The sequence below is a fragment of the Candoia aspera genome, chromosome 1, assembly GCF_035149785.1.
Source record: "Candoia aspera isolate rCanAsp1 chromosome 1, rCanAsp1.hap2, whole genome shotgun sequence".
In the NCBI taxonomy this organism is placed as follows: Eukaryota; Metazoa; Chordata; class Lepidosauria; order Squamata; family Boidae; genus Candoia; species Candoia aspera.
This window is the reverse complement of record NC_086153.1, coordinates 335,541,764-335,560,871: the sequence shown is the minus strand read 5'-3', so window position 1 is coordinate 335,560,871 and position 19,108 is coordinate 335,541,764. Positions and strand designations below refer to the sequence as shown.

The 19,108-nt window shown below is 46.2% G+C and overlaps 1 protein-coding gene across 1 annotated transcript in view; it reads right to left on the bottom strand.

Annotated features, from left to right (window-relative positions):
• The window catches only part of CERS1 (ceramide synthase 1), a 34,252-nt gene extending 24,669 nt beyond the window's left edge, over positions 1-9,583 (bottom strand). Inside the window, exon 1 of the mRNA XM_063290847.1 lies at positions 9,284-9,583. Coding sequence (XP_063146917.1) covers positions 9,284-9,505 — 222 coding nt within the window. The 5' untranslated portion in view covers positions 9,506-9,583. The remainder of the gene's footprint in view (positions 1-9,283) is intronic.
• Positions 9,584-19,108: the final 9,525 nt, after the last annotated feature.

Here is a 19,108-nt window from a genome sequence, read left to right as displayed (position 1 = left end):
GGCACAGTCTGGGGAGATGCCAAGGGGACATACTTACCCTGTTATCTGGGAACGATTTGATCCTGTTGGGCCTGAGGAAGTGGACAGGATCCTCCTGACTGCAAATACAACCACATCTTGACCCGGGAGGTAAAATCGGCCCGGGAGGTGACTTGTGTTTGGGTCCAGGCGATGGTTAATACATCCTTGAGGGAAGGGGAGTTTCCAGCTGCCTTCAAGGAGGTGCTGGTACACCCCCTCCTCAAGAAGCAATCCCTGGACCCTACTATACTGAGCAATTTTCACCCTGTCTCCCACCTTCTCTTTTTGGGAAAGGTGGTTGAGAAAGCGGTTGCGTTGCAGCTCCAGAGGATTCTGGAGGAAATGGATTATCTGGACCACTTCCAGTCAGGTTTCAGGCCAGGATATGGGACAGAGACTGCATTGGTCGCACTTATGGATGATCTCTGGCGAGAGTGGGATGGGGGCAGTGCATCCATCCTGGCTCTTCTTGACCTCTCAGCGGCTTTCGATACCATCGACCATGGTATCCTTTTGGAGCAGCTCAGGGAGTTGGGGGTGGGCAACACTGTTTTGTGCTGGTTCGCCTCCTTCCTCCAGGGCTGGTCCCAGTCAGTGTTGATAGGGAGTGAGAGATCTAGCCTGCAGCCCCTCCTTTGTGGGGTGCCGCAGGGTTCATTTCTCTCTCCTCTCCTATTCAACATCTACATGAAACCGCTGGGTGAGATCATCTGTCACCATGGGATGAGGTATCATCAATATGCCAATGATACTCAGTTATATATCTCCATCCCAGGTGAAGTAAGTGATGCGGTAGCTGCCCTCTCCAGGTGCCTTGGGGCTGTGGGGGTCTGAATGGGGAACAACAGACTTCAGCTGAACCCTGGTAAGACAGAGTGGCTATGGGCTGATGGCTCCTTGGTTTCCAGGAAATTGTCATCTTTAGTTCTGGATGGGGTGGCACTGCCCCAGACAGACGCGGTGTGTAACTTGGGGGTCCTCCTGGACTCATGACTCCTGCCCGATGAGCAGGTGGCAGTTGTGGCCAGAAGGGCCTTTGCGCAACTTTGTGTTATGCACCAGTTACGCCCTTTCCTGGATTGAGAGGCCCTCCGCACAGTCACTCATGCCCTGGTCATCTCCCACATAGACTATTGCAACACGCTCTACATGGGGCTACCCTTGAAGAGTATCTGGAAGCTTCAACTGGTCCAGAATGTGCGAGCAGTTATTGGCGCCCCAAGATCAGCACATGTGACACCACTGCTGTGCGAGCTGCACTGGGTACAGGTTTGCTTCCAGGTCCAATTCAAGGTGCTGGTTATCACCTTTAAAGCCCTACATGACATGGGACCAGGCTACCTGAGGGACCGCCTCATCCCCCTAACAACGACCCACCCTACCCGGTCATGCAGAGATGGCATGCTACGAACCCCGCCGGTAAAGGAATTCCACCTGGTGGGGTCCAGGAGGCGGGCCTTCTCTGCAGTGGCACCCGCCCTCTGGAACATTCTGCCTCTGGAGGTGAGGCAGGCCCATTTGCTCCCGGCCTTCCGGAAGAACCTAAAAACCTAGTTCTGCTGCCTTGCTTGGGGTGGGAGGGGCACCAGTTCATCTTGGGGGTGGCTATCTCTCCCCAACTAACAAGATCTGCGCTGCTGGATTTAATATTTTATGTTTTATATTTATTCTATTTTTATAGAGTTATTTATATTTTATGTGTTTTAATTCTGACTGTAAACTGCCCAGAGTCCCCTTTTTGGGGGAGACGGGCGGTGATAGAAATTTGAAATATAAATAAATAAATAAATTTCATTTTTAAATTTTTTTATAATGGGATACAAGTTTCTAGTCCTTAGGCACAGCTGCACTTAAAACATGAGGTCGGAAAACTAGACAGCAGAGGATTAGAAACCAGACGCAACTAAGACTGAATTATTGTACCTTTTAATACAGTGTTTCTCAACCATGGCAACCTCAAGCTGGCTGGGGAGTTCTGGGAGTTGAAGTCCACACAGCTTGAAGTTGCCAAGGTTGAGGAATACCTGTTTTAATATTTGTACAGTGATTTTTTAAAAGTTATGTGGCTTGCCATATTTACAAATTAAATAAGCGAGGAGATAATTTGCAACCCTTCCTGCTTACTGGGGTACAATACAGCATTACTTCTCTGAGTGTTCCTCTTCCACACATCTATTTAAGTCATCAATTTTCAAGGCCTTATTCAGCTTTTGATGATGTCAAATCCAGCTCCATCATGACAGCTAGAAACCTGATTTTAGTTCTGAAAATGAAAGAGGCACCACCAGAAAACATCGAACACAGAAAATGACTCCTGTAAACTCTCATTTGACCTGAAACAAAACTATTGTAGAGAGGATGTGGTACAAAACCACCTCTGGATCACAAACCAGTTTGTAACATAAATCCTGCTAAACATGTCAAACAAAAGCAACCCCATTTGAGAATGAAGCCCTAGATTTTTTGAAATTTATTTTAGAAGATGCTTAAAAACACTATCAAGAGGAAGTGCAGGAAAAAAAAATAAAAGCAAATTGCAAGCTGTTGTATAAAATTGAACAAAAATTTCAAAGTAACTTGAAATTTGAGATTTCAAAGCCATTATTAAGATCAAGCCATTATTCAATAATTAACCAAAAGTCAATAATAAACCAGAATAATATATATCATAAATCAGAATGACTATTAACAAGAGTATCTATCTAATTTAAGAATTCTATTCTTATTTAATGGATCAAACAAAAGAAAATGTATTAAAGCCTTGTGTTGACAGAAATCCAAACTCTGGATGTGGTGCAAGTCCATACATTATGTAGAATTATGTTGTTGTTGTTTATTCGTTTAGTCGCTTCCTACTCTTTGTGACTTCATGGACCAGCCCACGCCAGAGCTTCCTGTCGGTCGTCAATACCCCCAGCTCCTCCAGGGACGAGTCCGTCACCTCTAGAATATCATCTATCCATCTTGCCCTTGGTCAGCCCCTCTTCCTTTTGCCCTCCACTCCCCTAGCATCAGCATCTTCTCCAGAGTGTCCTGTCTTCTCATTACGTGGCCAAAGTATTTCAGATATTGCCTTTAATATCGTTCCCTCAAGTGAGCAGTCTGGCTTTATTTCCGGGAGGATGGACTGGTTTGATCTTCTGGCAGTCCAAGGCACTCTCAGGATTTTCCTCCAACACCACAGTTCAAAAGCATCGATCTTCCTTCTCTCAGCCTTCCTTATGGTCCAGCTCTCGCAGCCGTATGTTACTACGGGGAACACCATTGCTTTAACTATGCGGACCTTTGTTGTCAGTGTGATGTCTCTGCTCTTCACTATTTTATCGAGATTGGTCATTGCTCTTCTCCCAAGGATGAAGCGTCTTCTGATTTCCTGACTGCAGTCAGCATCGGCAGTAATCTTTGCACCTAGAAATACAAAGTCTTTCACTGCTTCTACATTTTCTCCCTCTATTTGCCAGTTATCAATCAAATGTAGAATTATACACCATAAATAATTTTGCAATCCTGTAAATTCTGTGAAGTACCAAACTTTTTACTTTCTTTGAAACACTAGGAAGTTGGTAATTTAATTTTTTTTATATTTTTGCTTTTTTTAAAAAATTAGTGAAATATAACAAAAATAAAATAATACAACAGTGATTATACTGAGGAAAAATATAAAAAGCAATTATAATTCAAGCTTTTAAAGCTTGAGTTTTAGAGTGCAGAGCTCAAGCTTTTAAAAAATCCATATAATATTAATATTGAACTAGCTCAATCCCTTGATATTATTAAATCTAAATCATATAGAAGGATATTGTTCCAGCTTTGTATTTTTACAATATAAAGACATTTGGTTGGAACGTAAAGCAATCTCCCCCAACTTTCCTTCCAAATAGGTTTCTATTGCAGTTGTGCAACTACATGTAGTTGCACAATGTAATAGAAACCTATTTGGAAGGAAGGAAAATATATCCAGGTTTTTTAGAAACCTATTTGGAAGGAAGGAAAATATATCCAGGTTTTTTAGAAACCTATTTGGAAGGAAGGAAAATATATCCAGGTTTTTTAGAAACCTATTTGGAAGGAAGGAAAATATATCCAGGTTTTTTAGCCCTGTAGTTGTTCCTTTTCTGAAAACATTGTCACAATATTGGCATCCTTAAATGAATTTGTTTTTATGCATATTCACCCATTCTTTCTCCATCTCTGACCAATACTTTCACACCAAGACTCTCATCTGTTTTATTCCTTCCAAGAGCAAGCAGGGACTTTCAAGAGGCTGCTGAACACCTTCCATGACATCAGAGAAGTTTTAACCAATCACTTGCGGCCAAAGGCTACAATGCCAGCTCTTCTACACTAAAGGGTTTATTTCAAGCATCACTAATCTTTTCATATTGAAAGTGACCTAGGAGGATTTCAGCTTTTCTTCAAGGCCATGCAGGCAGAGATGTGGCCTGGAAAATTCTGAGGGTCCAAATTCTCCCTGGAAAGCTTTCCATTTTGGGTGGTTTCTAAACTGCATGGTATTTTATTCTTCCGCGGCCCGTTAGCCAACATTTTCAATGTTCCCACTTTTCACCGCACACAGAAATTTTTAATTTCTTTAAAAGCTTCAAACCTCATAAACTAGGCTACATGGAATTTTGGTTCCACTTCCAATAACGCAGCCCACATTCTTGCACCTTGTAAGAAGCTGAAGAGGCTAATGGGAGCGGTACTTATTTGCAAAGGAAAAATTTCTGATTCAGTTTTCCAGAAAACCCACATCTCTCTATAGTGCTTGGGGATTATGGGATTTGTCGCTCCACACACCTGGAAGGCAGCAACGTGCAATGACTTTGGAGTAAGGCTCACTAAGTAAGTAGACTTGCTCCATGCTGGGCCTGCAGAGCCAAACAGTAAAAGCTACCATGTTTCCAGCTTTTTCCATTATCCAGGTCTTAGAAAAATCTACCTGTGCCTCCCATGATAATTGGTGTCAGGGTCTTTTGCAGATGTCTAAAAGTGAAAGTCATTCTTTTCCAAACCTCACCAAGCTCTCTTTCACAAGAGGCATTAAAAAGAAAGTGATAAGAATTCAAGCTGCTGGACTATTTCCCCTTTAAGACCCATATACCCCATATACTTTAGGGCTGAGATTTTCTCGTTTTCCTTCTAACCCAGCCTTTCTCAACCTTTTGACCCTGGAGGAACCCCTGCACATTCAGGCTCAAATATAGGCCAGAAGTTACAAAATTATATTCGTTTCACGGGTTGGCCTGTATAGATGCATTGACAGTGTTCTTAAACTAAAAATAAAGAAGAAAAGTAACCTCTTTAATGTGAAGTTGGCCAAATTGGAAATAATTTTTTAAATAAATCGTGATCTCCCAGGGAACCCCTAGTGACCTCCCACGGAACCCGAGGGTGCCATGGAATCCTGGTTGAGACACCCGGCTCTAACCTGTGATCCAGCAAGGAGGCAGGTCTCTTTGCTGATAACAGGGCAGCTTGCTGTTGGCTATTTACCTGATGGGTCTCCCAAATCTTTTATCCGTCTGAGAAGCTACCGTTACAATCAGTAAGAAAGACCCTACATTTAGCTTTATCTTGTTGTTATTATTAAAATGTATTACAGCCACCCACTCCAAAAGACTCTGAGCAGCTTACAATATCCAAATATACTGTTAAAACAAAACATACCGGCCGGACTAGAACAACCATAACAATAAAAACACAACAGGAGCTTCATAGACACACTAACCCAGGCCCGGGAACATATTAGAGATCCATAACCCCTCCCGGGTCAACAATGACACTAAGTGAAATGCTAGTGGGTGCCCCCCAAAAGTATGGAAAGCTACAACCATTTAACGTCTTCCAATTACATTTAAATTTAATTCTTCCCAAATCATTCTACCCACGATTATTCTTTGTACGTTTAATAAGCTTCCCTCTTCTGCCACACTGCTAATCAAAATTCGATTGCAATTTAGGGTGGGACTTAGAGGACTGAACCCAAGATCCAGGGACGATGTCCTGGATCCAGAAACCACAGCAAGGATTGGTAAAGGACAAAAGGGATTTAAAAGAACCCAAAAAGGAAATCAGGAGGACCTGAAGCTAAAACTTTCTGAACTGACTCATGGCAACTGGTCATTCTCCAAATTTTATCCAGGCTCCTGAATAAGCCACTAGCCACCAGGATAGAAAGCGCTTGGGGCTCTGTGGCAATGGCTCTTGAAGAAAGGTGGGAAGGTGACTCTTTGGGTAAGAAAAAGCAAACATTGGCTCTTCAAAGATGTGGAGGACGTCCTGAAGTTTATTCTCCCCAGTCCCATGAACATTCAGGGACAGAGGCTGAATCCAAACCAAAAACTTACACGTAGTCCTTGACTTACAACCATTCGTTTAACGGTGGTCTGAAGTTACAACAGCCTCGGAATGAGTGCTTTACAGCTTGTAAAGCACTTCTGAGGGTTGCAAAACGTTGCACCACGCCCCTGCGGTCACACGATCACATTTTGGGCACTTGGCAACCAACCTTTTGGGGGGAGATGGGTGGTAATAGAAATATCAATAACAACCTGCATTTACGATCGGTCACAGTCACATGATTGCATTTTGTGACATTTTTTGCCATTTTCCAGCAAAAAATGCCCATTGGGGAAGATGGATTCGCTTAACCACCACCATAAAAATGGTCGTAAAATCGGATCCAGTCACGTGGTGACTCGACTTACAGCATAGAAGGGCAGGGGAGTTTGTACACAGCGGCCTGATTGGGGTAATCCAACAGGTGCTTTCTCTGTGGGTTTCTCTTTGCCTACCTCCAGCATCTGTTGCTTCCCTCAACCTTCTTCTCCAACCCTCCACTCAGCCCTTCCTTCAGAGCAGCCTTTATGCTCAGCAGGCCCTGAGTCTGCAGGCCACAAGCTCTGTTATGTTTTGGGGAGGCCAAAAATCAGGAGTCTGGTAGCACCTTTTCCAATCATGAAATTTTTATTAATCAGAAAAGATGCCACCATAAACAAAAAGTCTGTGTGTGTGGGAAGGGGAGGTGAACTGGCAACAATGGGGAAGGGGTTTACCACCAGTCTAGACTATAGCCCCGGGATTTCTTAGTGGTCTGTCCTATCAAATCCAACCCTGCTTAATCCTTTAGGCTTGGCCAAGGTCAATTAGGTGCCTCTGCCCGCTGGGATAGTTACTTTTAATTACCGTGCTAAGTAGTCCTTCATTTAGAATCATGAGGACTGGAAATGTGATCCTTAGCCAAAGGACCACAGAAGAGAATTAGGCAAAAGTCTTACTACATTTCCACTTAGAGAATCAAGTAGCCGGTGAAGGAAAAGTCTTATCTCAGCCTATCTGCTTCTGCCAGTTGGAACATGAAACCCTGGCTTGATGATCAAAGAAATCTGAACTGGGATACAGGTAAACCTCATGTAGCGACCATAATTGGAACTGGCAAGTTGGTCATTAAGCTTAGTTGGTCGCTAAGTGAAACCGCAACTGTACTTATGATCTGACTTCAACTTTCCTTTGCTTTACAGACATGCAAAGGTTGTAAATGTGAGGATTGGTTGCAAAGTTACCTTTTCATCCCCATCAAACAGTCACTAAATGAGGACTACCTGAATATCAATCTGATCCAGCAGGTAGATCAAAGCCTTCTGTATGGAAGGACCAGATCCCCTTCCTGTGAGTGGCTCTGCTTGCTTTCAAGCAACTGTCCAAAATACATGATATTAGATTTCTGTTTGTATGCGCAAGTCTTCAAGTCAGTTATTGCTGATTGCCTGGACAAGTCCCTGTAATTTTCTTGTAAGGTTTTTCAGAAGGGGTTTTCCCGCACCTGCTTCTTAGGGATGAAAGAGAGTGACTGGCCCAAAAGTTGCTGAGCTAGCTTCGTGCCTAAGGCAGGACCAGAACTCAGGATCTCCTGGTTTCTCTTGGCTTTGTTAAAAATCAGACCAGGCTTGGGCATAACTATTCAGTTTCTGTGGGTCACCACGTCATCTTCAGGCCACGGTTTTGCGCACCAGTGGCTCTGCGAAGGCTTTTTTAATCAGCACTGCTATCTCCTCATCCATTGTTTTTATTTTTAAAAAAAATGTACATTGTGGGAAATCTGAATTAAAATTGACCAAGCAAAGTATTTTGAACCATTCCACTAGTCGTCTCCCCATGCTGGGTGGGGAATTCTGGGAGTTGAAGTCTTAAAGTTGTGGAGGTTGAAAAACATTGCTGTGAATGATCCCTCCTGACAGATAAAGCCCAAGTCATTTGAACACACTGAGGCTGGGCGGTGGGGGGGGGAAATGGGCTTCTTTCAACCCTGATTGCTATATGGCTACGGGCAGCAAAGGGATTTTACCAGAGGGCACAGCATTTCACACCCGCCAGCATCCAAACCTCAACCTCTTCAAGAAGACCATAGCAGGAAGGAAGGAAGGAAGGAAGGAAGGGAGGGAGGAAGAAAAAGAGAAACCAAGCAAGCAAGCAAGCAAGCAAGCAAGCTATGATTCTCCCTCTGTCCTCTCTCACTTCCCAGCACAATGCAAGGCAACCTAACAGGGTGAGCAGCTGGGCCCATTCTATTTGTGCAAAGGTATTTCTCGCCTACACGCACATAGTGGCCGGTCGCTTAATGCCCAAAGTTTATTCATTTCTTTCCAGGCCACGCAAAACTGGATTTCAGCTCACCGCCTCCCCCTTCCCGCAATTCTGAAAAAATAACGCAATGCAATGGCCCGTTTTTCCTCGCCATAGCCAGAAAGCGGTTCGTTGCGCGGCCTCGCACGTCCTCCCGCCGATTTCGGCTTCTCTCCCGCCCGCCCCATCTTGAAATGCAGTGACACGACCAATTTTGCACCCCCCCCGCCCCATATTGACCCGCATTCACGGGCGCGCACGCTCGCAAGGCCGACTTCGTCCCCGCCGGGCAAAAACAACGCAACGACCAATGCCCTTCCTACCCGGTCTCTTGCACGCACGCAATACACTCACACGCCACTTCTCTCTCAACGCAATGCAGTTGAGGATCCAGCTTCCTTCACCCCCAAAGAAGGGCTCTCTAACACGGTGCAATGACCGATTTCATCCTCCCCACGAAATTGGAAGACGGCATTTTCCTCCCCAAAGCAATTCAATAAATTGTTTCTCCCTGGGCAATTCCAAGCACGGGTCATCTTGGCTGCCTTGCAATCTGCCCCCCCCCCACAACGAGGCAATGTAATGCAGTGAGGCGTTCGTCCCCCTCCCCCTCTTCCTCGATCTGGACTCTACTGACCCGAAAGAGGTAGCGAGCGGCTGCGCGGCGCGCTAGAGTCCAACCGACGGCGCACAGGAGAAAAAGCAGCGCCTCCGTCCAGGCCAGCTGGGCGTTCTCGGCCCACGTCCGGCGGGACAGTTCCCAGCCGCAGTCTCTGCAGCTCCGCAGCGCCCCGGCCAGGCTCCGGTAGCTACGCCGCAGCAGCTGCTCGTAGCTCGGCATAGGCTCAGGCGCCTGCATCCTTTCTCCGGCCGCTCACGGCTTCGTCGCACAAGTGCAAGTGCAAGGCTGCCTCCTGCTGCAGCCGCCCATCAGCGCGCGCCGGTCCCGCACCAGCTGTTTGCAGCTGGAACAGCGGCAGGCTCACTCTGCGCACGCGCGCTCCGCCTCGTAGACCTGAAGAGCAAAAGGCAGCCGCTGCCGCCGCGGTGCGACCGTCGACAGCCACTAAGGGGCGTCCGGCACGCCGGAGTCAGAGCAGCCTTCCAGACGCCCCGGCAGGGCTGACTCGCGAGTAAAGGCGGGGGGATCGCAGCCACCTGCTGCGCGATCCTCTGAAGGCCCTCTGGCTTTAAGGAGACTTGCTCGTGAGCATGCATGTGGATTGCTGCGTCAGGCGCTGCTAATTCACACCGTCGCAATACGGGAATCCGTGATTAAATCGGATTTAGATAATATACTTTGCCTGTTCTCCAAGATTTACCATTGCCTGGACCCAGCCACATGTCACCTCCCGAGCGGCTTCCACCAGCCAGGGGAGGCATGGATCTAATTGCATTTACAGTCCGGAGGATCCTGTCCACTTCTTCGGGTTCAACAGGATTGAACTGTTCCCAGAGACCTGAGTATGTACGTACCCTGGGCACCTCCACAGACTTTCTCATGCTTGGAATCCAACTTAGAAGGGATCCGAGCGATTTTATCAGTTGCCCAGAAGACTCCTCCACATGGCCCTGTAGGTGGATTTCTGACCCCCCCTTCCCCAAAAGGGATCAGGCGATCTTAAACAGGGCTGTCGGGCAGACAGACCAGTATACGTGCATTAACAGTGTCCTTAACCTAAACGTAATGAAATTTACCTTTTTAATGTGAAGTTACCCGCATTTGAAATTTTTTAAATAAATCGTGATCTCCCAGGGAACCCCTAACAACCTCTCACGGAACCCTGGTTGAGAAAGACAACCCATTTTAGTAACGGCTGTAAATGTCCACCTTTTGTCTTCATCTCCAAACTCAGAAAAGCTTACTTCTCGGTATGAACAGGGGCATAGGTCAAACAATTATAAAAATAAAAATACGTTTTTAAGGTGAGGTTTGGAATTCTTCATGTTGTGTACTGAACAGTAAATCTTATTTTGCGGGGGTGGGGAGGAGATATGCAAGGGAGGCCATAGAGATAGAAGATCTGTTCATTTGTGGGGATTTATTTCTATGGAAAGTGGACAGCAGGCACTTTTACGCAGATCAAAGTTCTGCTGAGCACAATTCACCTAAAATAGTTTATAAAATGTTTTACACTTCAGCCAGTTGGTCAGTGTACTGTAGGGGGAAAGACAGTTCATATGCCAAACTAGGCCGTGCTTTAACTATGGCTTGTGGAATAAGCCAGCATCAGCTGGTTCTCTAAACATTTTAAACCATGATCCAGGGTTTTCAAACCAGAATAGCTCGGTTTACATGGCACACTGAGCCAAAATTCCAGTCACAATTACAGGCTCGGAATGGGATTGAAGTGTGGGTTCAAATTACAGTGAATGCAAGCAGAGTACACACGTATCCAGGTTTATTCCTGGATTGTTTGTGGGACTTGGAAGTCTGATATTACAAGTCAATGAAATGCGTCCTTGCTTTACAAGCCTCCTGAAGAACAGTCTTTCTGGATGAGACTCAAAAATCAGGAGTCTGGTGGCACCTTTTCCGGCTAACAAACTTTATTAAAAGTTTTGTACAAACGCTTATGCCTTTTAATAAAGTTTGTTTGCCGGAAAAGGTGCCACCAGACTCTCAGTTTGTTGCTACCGGAGACTAACACGACTCTCCTACAATCTTGGGATGAGACCAAAAGTCTCTCCGTTTCAGTTTCCACGTTCCCTTGGTGGCCAGCCAGAGGCTAATTGAGACACTGGAGTGAGGTTCCCCCCCACCAGCATTCAAGAATTTCCAACACTTTGGCAGCCCCACTTTTAGGGAAACATGCCCCAAAGTTTTTGTAATGAGAACAAATTTGATCTGGTCTTGGTGGTTCAGATGAAAGGAGAAAACGAAAGATGCAAAATATTTTGATCTTTGAGCCAACAAATTAAGAAAACCACACTAAACGTTTCCAAGAACAGTTTTATTTCCTGCTTGCAAAACTTGAAAGAACTTTGTATATGCATTAGCAGCAGTTTCTTCTAGCAGTGAAGAGAGAGATGTGGGCTGATAAACTGTGTTTAATTATATAATTATATGGTGTATTTTATTTTTATTATTTATTTATTTCTCAAATTTCGTCGCCACCCATCTCCTCAAAGAGAGGGACTCTGGGCGGCTTACAATAAAGTTAAAATACCCTAAAGCAGCATTTGTTGTTTATTCGTTTAGTCGCTTCCGACTCTTCGTGACTTCATGGACCAGCCCACGCCAGAGCTTCCTGTCGGTCGTCAACACCCCCAGCTCCCCCAGGGACAAGTCCGTCACCTCTAGAATATCATCCATCCACCTTGCCCTTGGTCAGCCCCTCTTCCTTTTGCCCTCCACCCTCCCTGGCATCAGCACCTTCTCCAGGGTGTCCTGTCTTCTCATTATGTGGCCAAAGTATTTCAGTTTTGCCTTTAATATCATTCCCTCCAGTGAGCAGTCTGGCTTTATTTCCTGGAGGATGGACTGGTTTGATCTTCTTGCAGTCCAAGGCACTCTCAGAATTTTCCTCCAGCACCACAGTTCCAAAGCATCGATCTTCCTTCGCTCAGCCTTCCTTATGGTCCAGCTCTCGCAGCCATATGTTACTACGGGGAACACCATTGCTTTAACTATGCGGGCCTTTGTTGTCAGTGTGATGTCTCTGCTCTTAACTATTTTATCGAGATTGGTCTTTGCTCTTCTCCCAAGGATTAAGCGTCTTCTGATTTCCTGACTGCAGTCAGCATCTGCAGTAATCTTTGCACCTAGGAATACAAAGTCTTTCACTGCTTCTACATTTTCTCCCTCTATTTGCCAGTTATTAAGCTGGTTGCCATAATCTTGGTTTTTTTGAGGTTTAACTGCAAGCCAGCTTTTGCACTTTCTTCTTTCACCTTCATCATAAGGCTCCTCAGTTCCTCTTCGCTTTCAGCCATCAAAGTGGTAACATCTGCATATCTGAGATTGTTAATGTTTCTTCCAGGGATTTTAACTCCAGCCTTGGATTCCTCAAGCCCAGCATGTCGCATGATGTGTTCTGCGTACAAGTTGAATAGGTAGGGTGAGAGTATACAGCCCTGCCGTACTCCTTTCCCAATCTTAAACCAGTCCGTTGTTCCGTGGTCTGTTCTTACTGTTGCTACTTGGTCGTTATACAGATTCCTCAGGAGGCAGACAAGATGACATTCTTTAGTGTTTCCTTTTTTTGGTATGGGGATATAAGTTGATTTTTTCCAGTCTGATGGCCATTCTTGTTTTTTCCAAATTTGCTGGCATATAGCATGCATTACCTTGACAGCATCATCTTGCAAGATTTTGAACAGTTCAGCTGGGATGCCGTCGTCTCCTGCTGCCTTGTTATCAGCAATGCTTCTTAAGGCCCATTCAACCTCACTCTTCAGGATGTCTGGCTCTAGCTCACTGACCACACCATCAAAGCTATCCCCGATATTGTTATCCTTCCTATACAGGTCTTCTGTATATTCTTGCCACCTTTTCTTGATCTCTTCTTCTTCTGTTAGGTCCTTGCCATCTTTGTTTTTGGTCATACCCATTTTGGCCTGGAATTTACCTCCAATGTTTCTAATTTTCTGGAAGAGGTCTCTTGTCCTTCCTATTCTATTGTCTTCTTCCACTTCTGCACATTGCTTGTTTAAAAATAATTCCTTATCTCTTCTGGCTAACCTCTGGAATTTTGCATTTAATTGGGCATATCTCCCCCTATCACTGTTGCCTTTTGCTTTCCTTCTTTCTTGGGCTACTTCTAGTGTCTCAGCAAACAGCCACTTTGCCTTCTTGGTTTTCTCTTTCTTTGGGATGTATTTTGTTGCCGCCTCCTGAACGGTGTTGCGAACTTCTGTCCAGAGTTCTTCCGGGACCCTATCTACTAAGTCCAGTCCCTTAAATCGATTCTTCACCTCCACTGCATATTCTTTAGGAATATTAGTGAGCTCATATCTAGCTGATCTGTGGCTCTTCCCTAATCTCTTTAGTCTGATCCTAAATTGTGCAATAAGAAGATCGTGATCGGAACTACAGTCAGCTCCAGGTCTTGTTTTTACCGACTATAGATGTCCACCACCTTTGGCTGCAAAGGATGTAGTCAATCTGATTTCGGTGTTGTCCATCTGGGGAAGTCCATGTATAAAGCCGTCTCTTAGGTTGTTGGAAGAGAGTGTTTGTTATGCAGAGTGAGTTGTCTTGGCAAAACATAGATATAAATATAAAATGGGATCAAGATGGCAGTTAAAGGTTCTAATTCAATTTGTGCATGTATGAGACCACCTTAAGGCACTAGCCACCCCCAGGAATGACAACCCTACCCCCACCCCAAGGGGGGTGGCAGAGCCAGGTCTTCAATTTATTCCGGAAGTCCAGGAGCGAGGGGGCCTGCCTCACCTCCACGGGAAGACTGTTCCACAGGCCAGGCACTACTGCAGAGAAGGCCTTCTTCCTGGGCCCTGCCAATCATTGGTTTTTCATGGACTGAGTCCGCAACATGCCCTCTCTGCATGACCGGGTGGAACTGGCCGATGTTAGGGGGATGAGACGGTCCCTCAGGTAGCCTGGTACCATGCCATGTAGGGCTTTAAAGGTCATAACCAACACCTTGAATTGGACCCGGAAGCAAACTGGCACCCAGTGCAGCTTGTGCAGTAGGGGTGTTATGTGTGCCGATCTTGGGGCACCAAGAATTGCCCATGTGGCCACATTCTGGACCAGCTGAAGCTTCAAGATACTCTTCAAGGGTAGCCCCATGTAGAGCGTGTTACAGTAGTCTATGTGGGAGATGACCAGGGCATGAGTGACTGTGCGGAGGGCCTCTCGATCCAGGAAAGGGCGTAACTGGCGCACAACACGGAGTTGCACAAAGGCCCTCCTAGACCACCTGCTCATTGAGCAGGAGTCATGAGTCCAGGAGGACCCCCAAGTTATGCACTGGATCTGCCTGGGGCAGTGCAACCCCATCCAGAATTAAAGATTGCAATTTCCCAGAAACGGAGGAGCCACTGATCCACAGCCACTCCGTCTTACCAGGGTTCAGCCAAAGTCTGTTGTTCCCCATCCAGGCCCCCACAGCCCCCAGACACTCGGAGAGGGTGGTCATGGCATCACTTACTTCACCTGGGATGGAGATGTATAATTGAGTACCATCTGCATATTGGTGATACCTCACCCCATGATGACAGATGATCTTGCCCAGTGGTTTCATATAGATGTTAAAAAGGAGCGGAGAGAGTACTGAGCCTTGCGGCACCCCACAAAGGAGGGGCTGCAGGCTGGATCTCTCGCTCCCTATCAACACTGACTGGGACCAGCCCTGGAGGAAGGAGGCGAACCAGCGCAAAACCGTGCTGCCCACCCCCGACTCCCTGAGCTGTTCCAAAAGGATACCATGGTCGATGGTATCGAAAGCCACTGAGAGGTCAAGAAGAGCAAGGATGGATGCACTGCCTCCATCTCCCTCCCGCCAGAGGTCATCCGTAAATGCGACCAATGCTGTTTCCGTCCCATAACCGGGCCTGAGACCTGACTGGAAGGGGTCTAGATAATCCATTTCATCCAGAATCCGTTGGAGCTGCAACACCACCACTTTCTTAACCACCTTCCCCAAAAAGGGGAGGTGGGTGACTGGACGAAAATTGTCCAACACAGTAGGGTCCAGCAATGGTTTCTTGAGGAGGGGGTGCACCAGCACCTCCTTGAAGGCTGCTGGGAACTCTCCCTCTCTCAAGGATGCATTCACCATCGCCTGGACCCACCCACACGTCACCTCCAAAGCTGCCTTTACCAGCCAGGAGGGAGATTGGTCTAATTGGCAAGTGGTAGCATTTACAGTCCGGAGGATCCTGCCCACTTCTTCGGGTTCAACAGGATCAAACTGTTCCTAGAGACCTGAGTATGTATGTACCCTGGGCACCTCCACAGACTCTGTCTCATGCCTGGAATCCAACTTAGAACGGATCCGAGCGATTTTATCCTGCAGTTGCCCATTATAATTATATGGTATATTTTATAATGATTTTAAAATTTTGTGGTATTTTTAATTTTGTTGTTGTTTATTCGTTCAGTCACTTCCGACTCTTCATAACTTCATGGACCAGCCCACGCCAGAGCTTCCTGTTGGTCGTCAACATTTTTAATATTTTTAATAATCATTTTATTTTTTTTATGGTTTTTATTCATTGTTTTTATCTTGTATGCCACCCAGAGTCACCAATAAATAAAATAAATAAAGACTGATGCTAGTTAGTTCTCTGATTCTCTTAAACCAGAGAACAGATCTGCCTAACCTTGATAAAACATTCTTTTAAGTGCAAGTTTGTTTGCACCATTCATTTCACGTGCTCTTATATCCTTACAATATATGGTAAATAAGTTCTCTATTTTTTCATTTTAATTTCCTGATACTTCAAGATAGGCTGTTCCTGACATGGAGACTTTGAGAGCTTTACTTTATTATCTTTTAAGCACTATTTATCAATTTCCAATCCATCTGGAAGGATTTGAATTAAGAAAAGGAAATCCATAGAGAAGTAGACAGCTCCCTGTGCATTTTTGTCCTATTTTGTCCAGCTTGTTGTACAGTAAAGCCTTGATTTACTGGACTTATACGCAGTAGATGTTGAAGGCAACAGACAAAACCTCTTCGCTGTTTTACACATTGGGTTTCACGTTGGGTCTAATTCTGGCTGGGGAATTCTGGGAAACTGAGAAACAAGTTCTCAGGGAATTTATTGACAAAAACTTAGAGAGGGGGTTCATTGAGCCTGCCAATTCACCTGATCAGGTGCTGACAGCAACAAACAAAACCTCTTCGCTGTTTTACACACTGGGTCTCGCATTGGGTCTAATTCTGGCTGGGGAATTCTGGGAGTTGAAGTCCACTCATCTTAAAACATGCCAAGTTTGAAAAACAACCGTCTAATAGAATCCTCCTGCTGTTTCTCCATAAAATCGAGCATTTACTTGTAATTGCAAGTTGATTTAACAAACTGTAAAAGCCCAAATTCATTCCGTATCTGAATTAAGATTCCCTTTTGGCCTTTGGTCTGCAGCAGTGAAGTGATCTTCAGAGAGCTCAGTTTCAGAGGGAGCTGGGGGTTATTCCCGAGGACCTGCTGCACGGTCCAGCAGAGGCCCTAGTGGTGGCCTGGAATAGGGAGGCAGCTGGGCCTTGGACAGGATCGCACCTGTGCGGCCTCTCTTGTCCCATCGAGCCTGACACTCTCCATGGTTTGCGGAGGAGTTGAGGGTTCTGAAGAGGATTAAAAGATGTCTAGAGCGCCGCTGGAGGAAAACAAAGACCGAATCCGACCAAACACAAGCTAGAGCCGCTGTTAAGGCCTACCTTGTGGTGGTAAGAGTGGCAAAACATCAGTATTTCTCTGCTCTTATTGCATCCGTGGAATGCTGCCCGAGCTCCATTCATCCCTAAGACTTAAAAACACCCGTTTAACTTTCACCGAGCCGAGAGCTGAGCCTCGTGGCTTCTTGCTTGGTGCATTCCAATAGTCCTAAAACAGCAAGTGAAATAATCCTGTCTGTCGAGAGGAAAACCTGCTACCACTTTCGGTATTATTCCTTCCAGCTCCAGATCAAGCTGAGAATCCTTCCCCTTCCCCAGCGGGCCAGAATTCTGGCCTCCTGCTCCGTCACCCCAGCAGGGAGAGAGGAAAGGCAGCGTCCCCATTGTTTGCTCGCTTTAAAACTTCATTCATTCCTTGCAGGCTGTCAACCAGGGGCCAGAGGCCTGGGAGACAAAGGAGACATTCATTCCACCCCCACACCTACTAGCAATTCTAGCCAAGAACCATCCCACTCCCCAGCCAACCCAGGGAACATGACAATGGGGCCATTCAGAAATGCTGCATGTGAGGCAGGTACAAAGGCACTGGGGAGTTTTAACCCCTCCCCCTTTACGTTCCCTGCCTCCTATTTCCCAGGTCCTGCTTCAGAGGCCAGGGAAAGAGAGGTGTGTGCTGCGTTCCCAAGCCGTCTTTTGCTCCCCACAACCGTTTTTAATTGAGTGCCAACAAGGCAGAGGAGAGCCACGGTGGTGCAGCTGCAGCAGCATGTTGGCTTGACTTGGGAGTCTGGGGCAGGGCTGCTGCCCTATTTCCCGATTTTCGGCTTGCTCTGCAGAATAAGGTGGCTGTGCACACAAGGGCCAGATGGGCAGGGGGAGCCCCCCACTCAGCCCGTCTGCTTGAGAGTGTCTTCCCGGCTTAGCGTGTTTCTTGCACGGCGTTCTGCACCTCCAGCCCATTCACAGGCTTAGCCCATGGGGGGGGGAAGGGGCGCATGGATCAGTGTGGGAGGAGCCCAAGGCGCTCTCCTCTGTTCTCTTTGAAGGGCCACCGGCCTTTGGGGGCATCTCTGCTAAGGCCAGTGCTTGGGGGGCTCTGGGGGAAAAGAGGTCCTCTGTGCCGGGAAACGAAGGCCTTTCTGACCCCTTTCGAGACTTGCCGCTGGACTTGGGTCCCTCGCCTTGCTCCGCACAGGACCTCTCTTCCTGGAAGTGGCTGTGTCCCTCTGCTCATTATGCAATTGGGTTTGAGAGGTCTCCAAGCTGAACCTGAGGCCAAGTATTTTAATGGCTGTTTCATCATTTTTGTGGCAGCGACAGGGAAGTGGTTTGATGCTGCCTTCTCCATGAGCCTTTTTCCCCATTTCCAGGTCTAGTCTGCAGCTGTAAGATTTCCTGGTGCTGTCCCATCCAAGGACCGAATAAATCTGACATGGCACAGCTTGTTTTTTTCCAGCCATCAACAAGAACGTTGAGTGGGGTGTTTGTGAAGTCTCTTTTGGGTCAAGCTTGACTCCAAGTGACTTCATGGACATGTTCATGTAGGGGTTTTTTTTATAGCAACAGTAGAGACACTTTCCCAGTGACTGAACTTTCCAGTTTGCCTACATTTCTGACTTAGTGGTCCTCCATTAAAGTATTAGCCAGTATTACTGGTTATCCATTAAAGTACAAATAGTTCTTGACTTACAACCATTCATTTAGTGACCATTCAGAGTTATGACAGCACTGGAAAAAGTGACTTTGTGACTGGTCCTTGCACTGGTTGTTGCAATGTTCGTAAGTGTGAGGACCAGCTGCAAGCGAGTTTTCCCAGTAACTTTGCACGGTCACTAAACAAATGGTTGTAAGTCAAGGACTACCTGTATTACCCAGCATTAGTGATTCTCCATTAGAGCATTAGCCAGTACTAGCCATTAATCTGCTTAGGTTTTTGAAGACAGCCAAGGCTGGCTAGAACTTGCAACTTAGTTGGGCCATGATTTTTGTGTAATAGTTTTAATAACTTCAATTGGCTAAAGTCACATGTTAAGCTGTAAACCAGGGCTTACAAGCCAAAATGGCTGAATGCACCCACGCCATTAATCCAAACAGACCATATTGTGGGCTAGCAGAATGTGTGAACTCAGACAGTGGCTGCCCAGGTTCACACA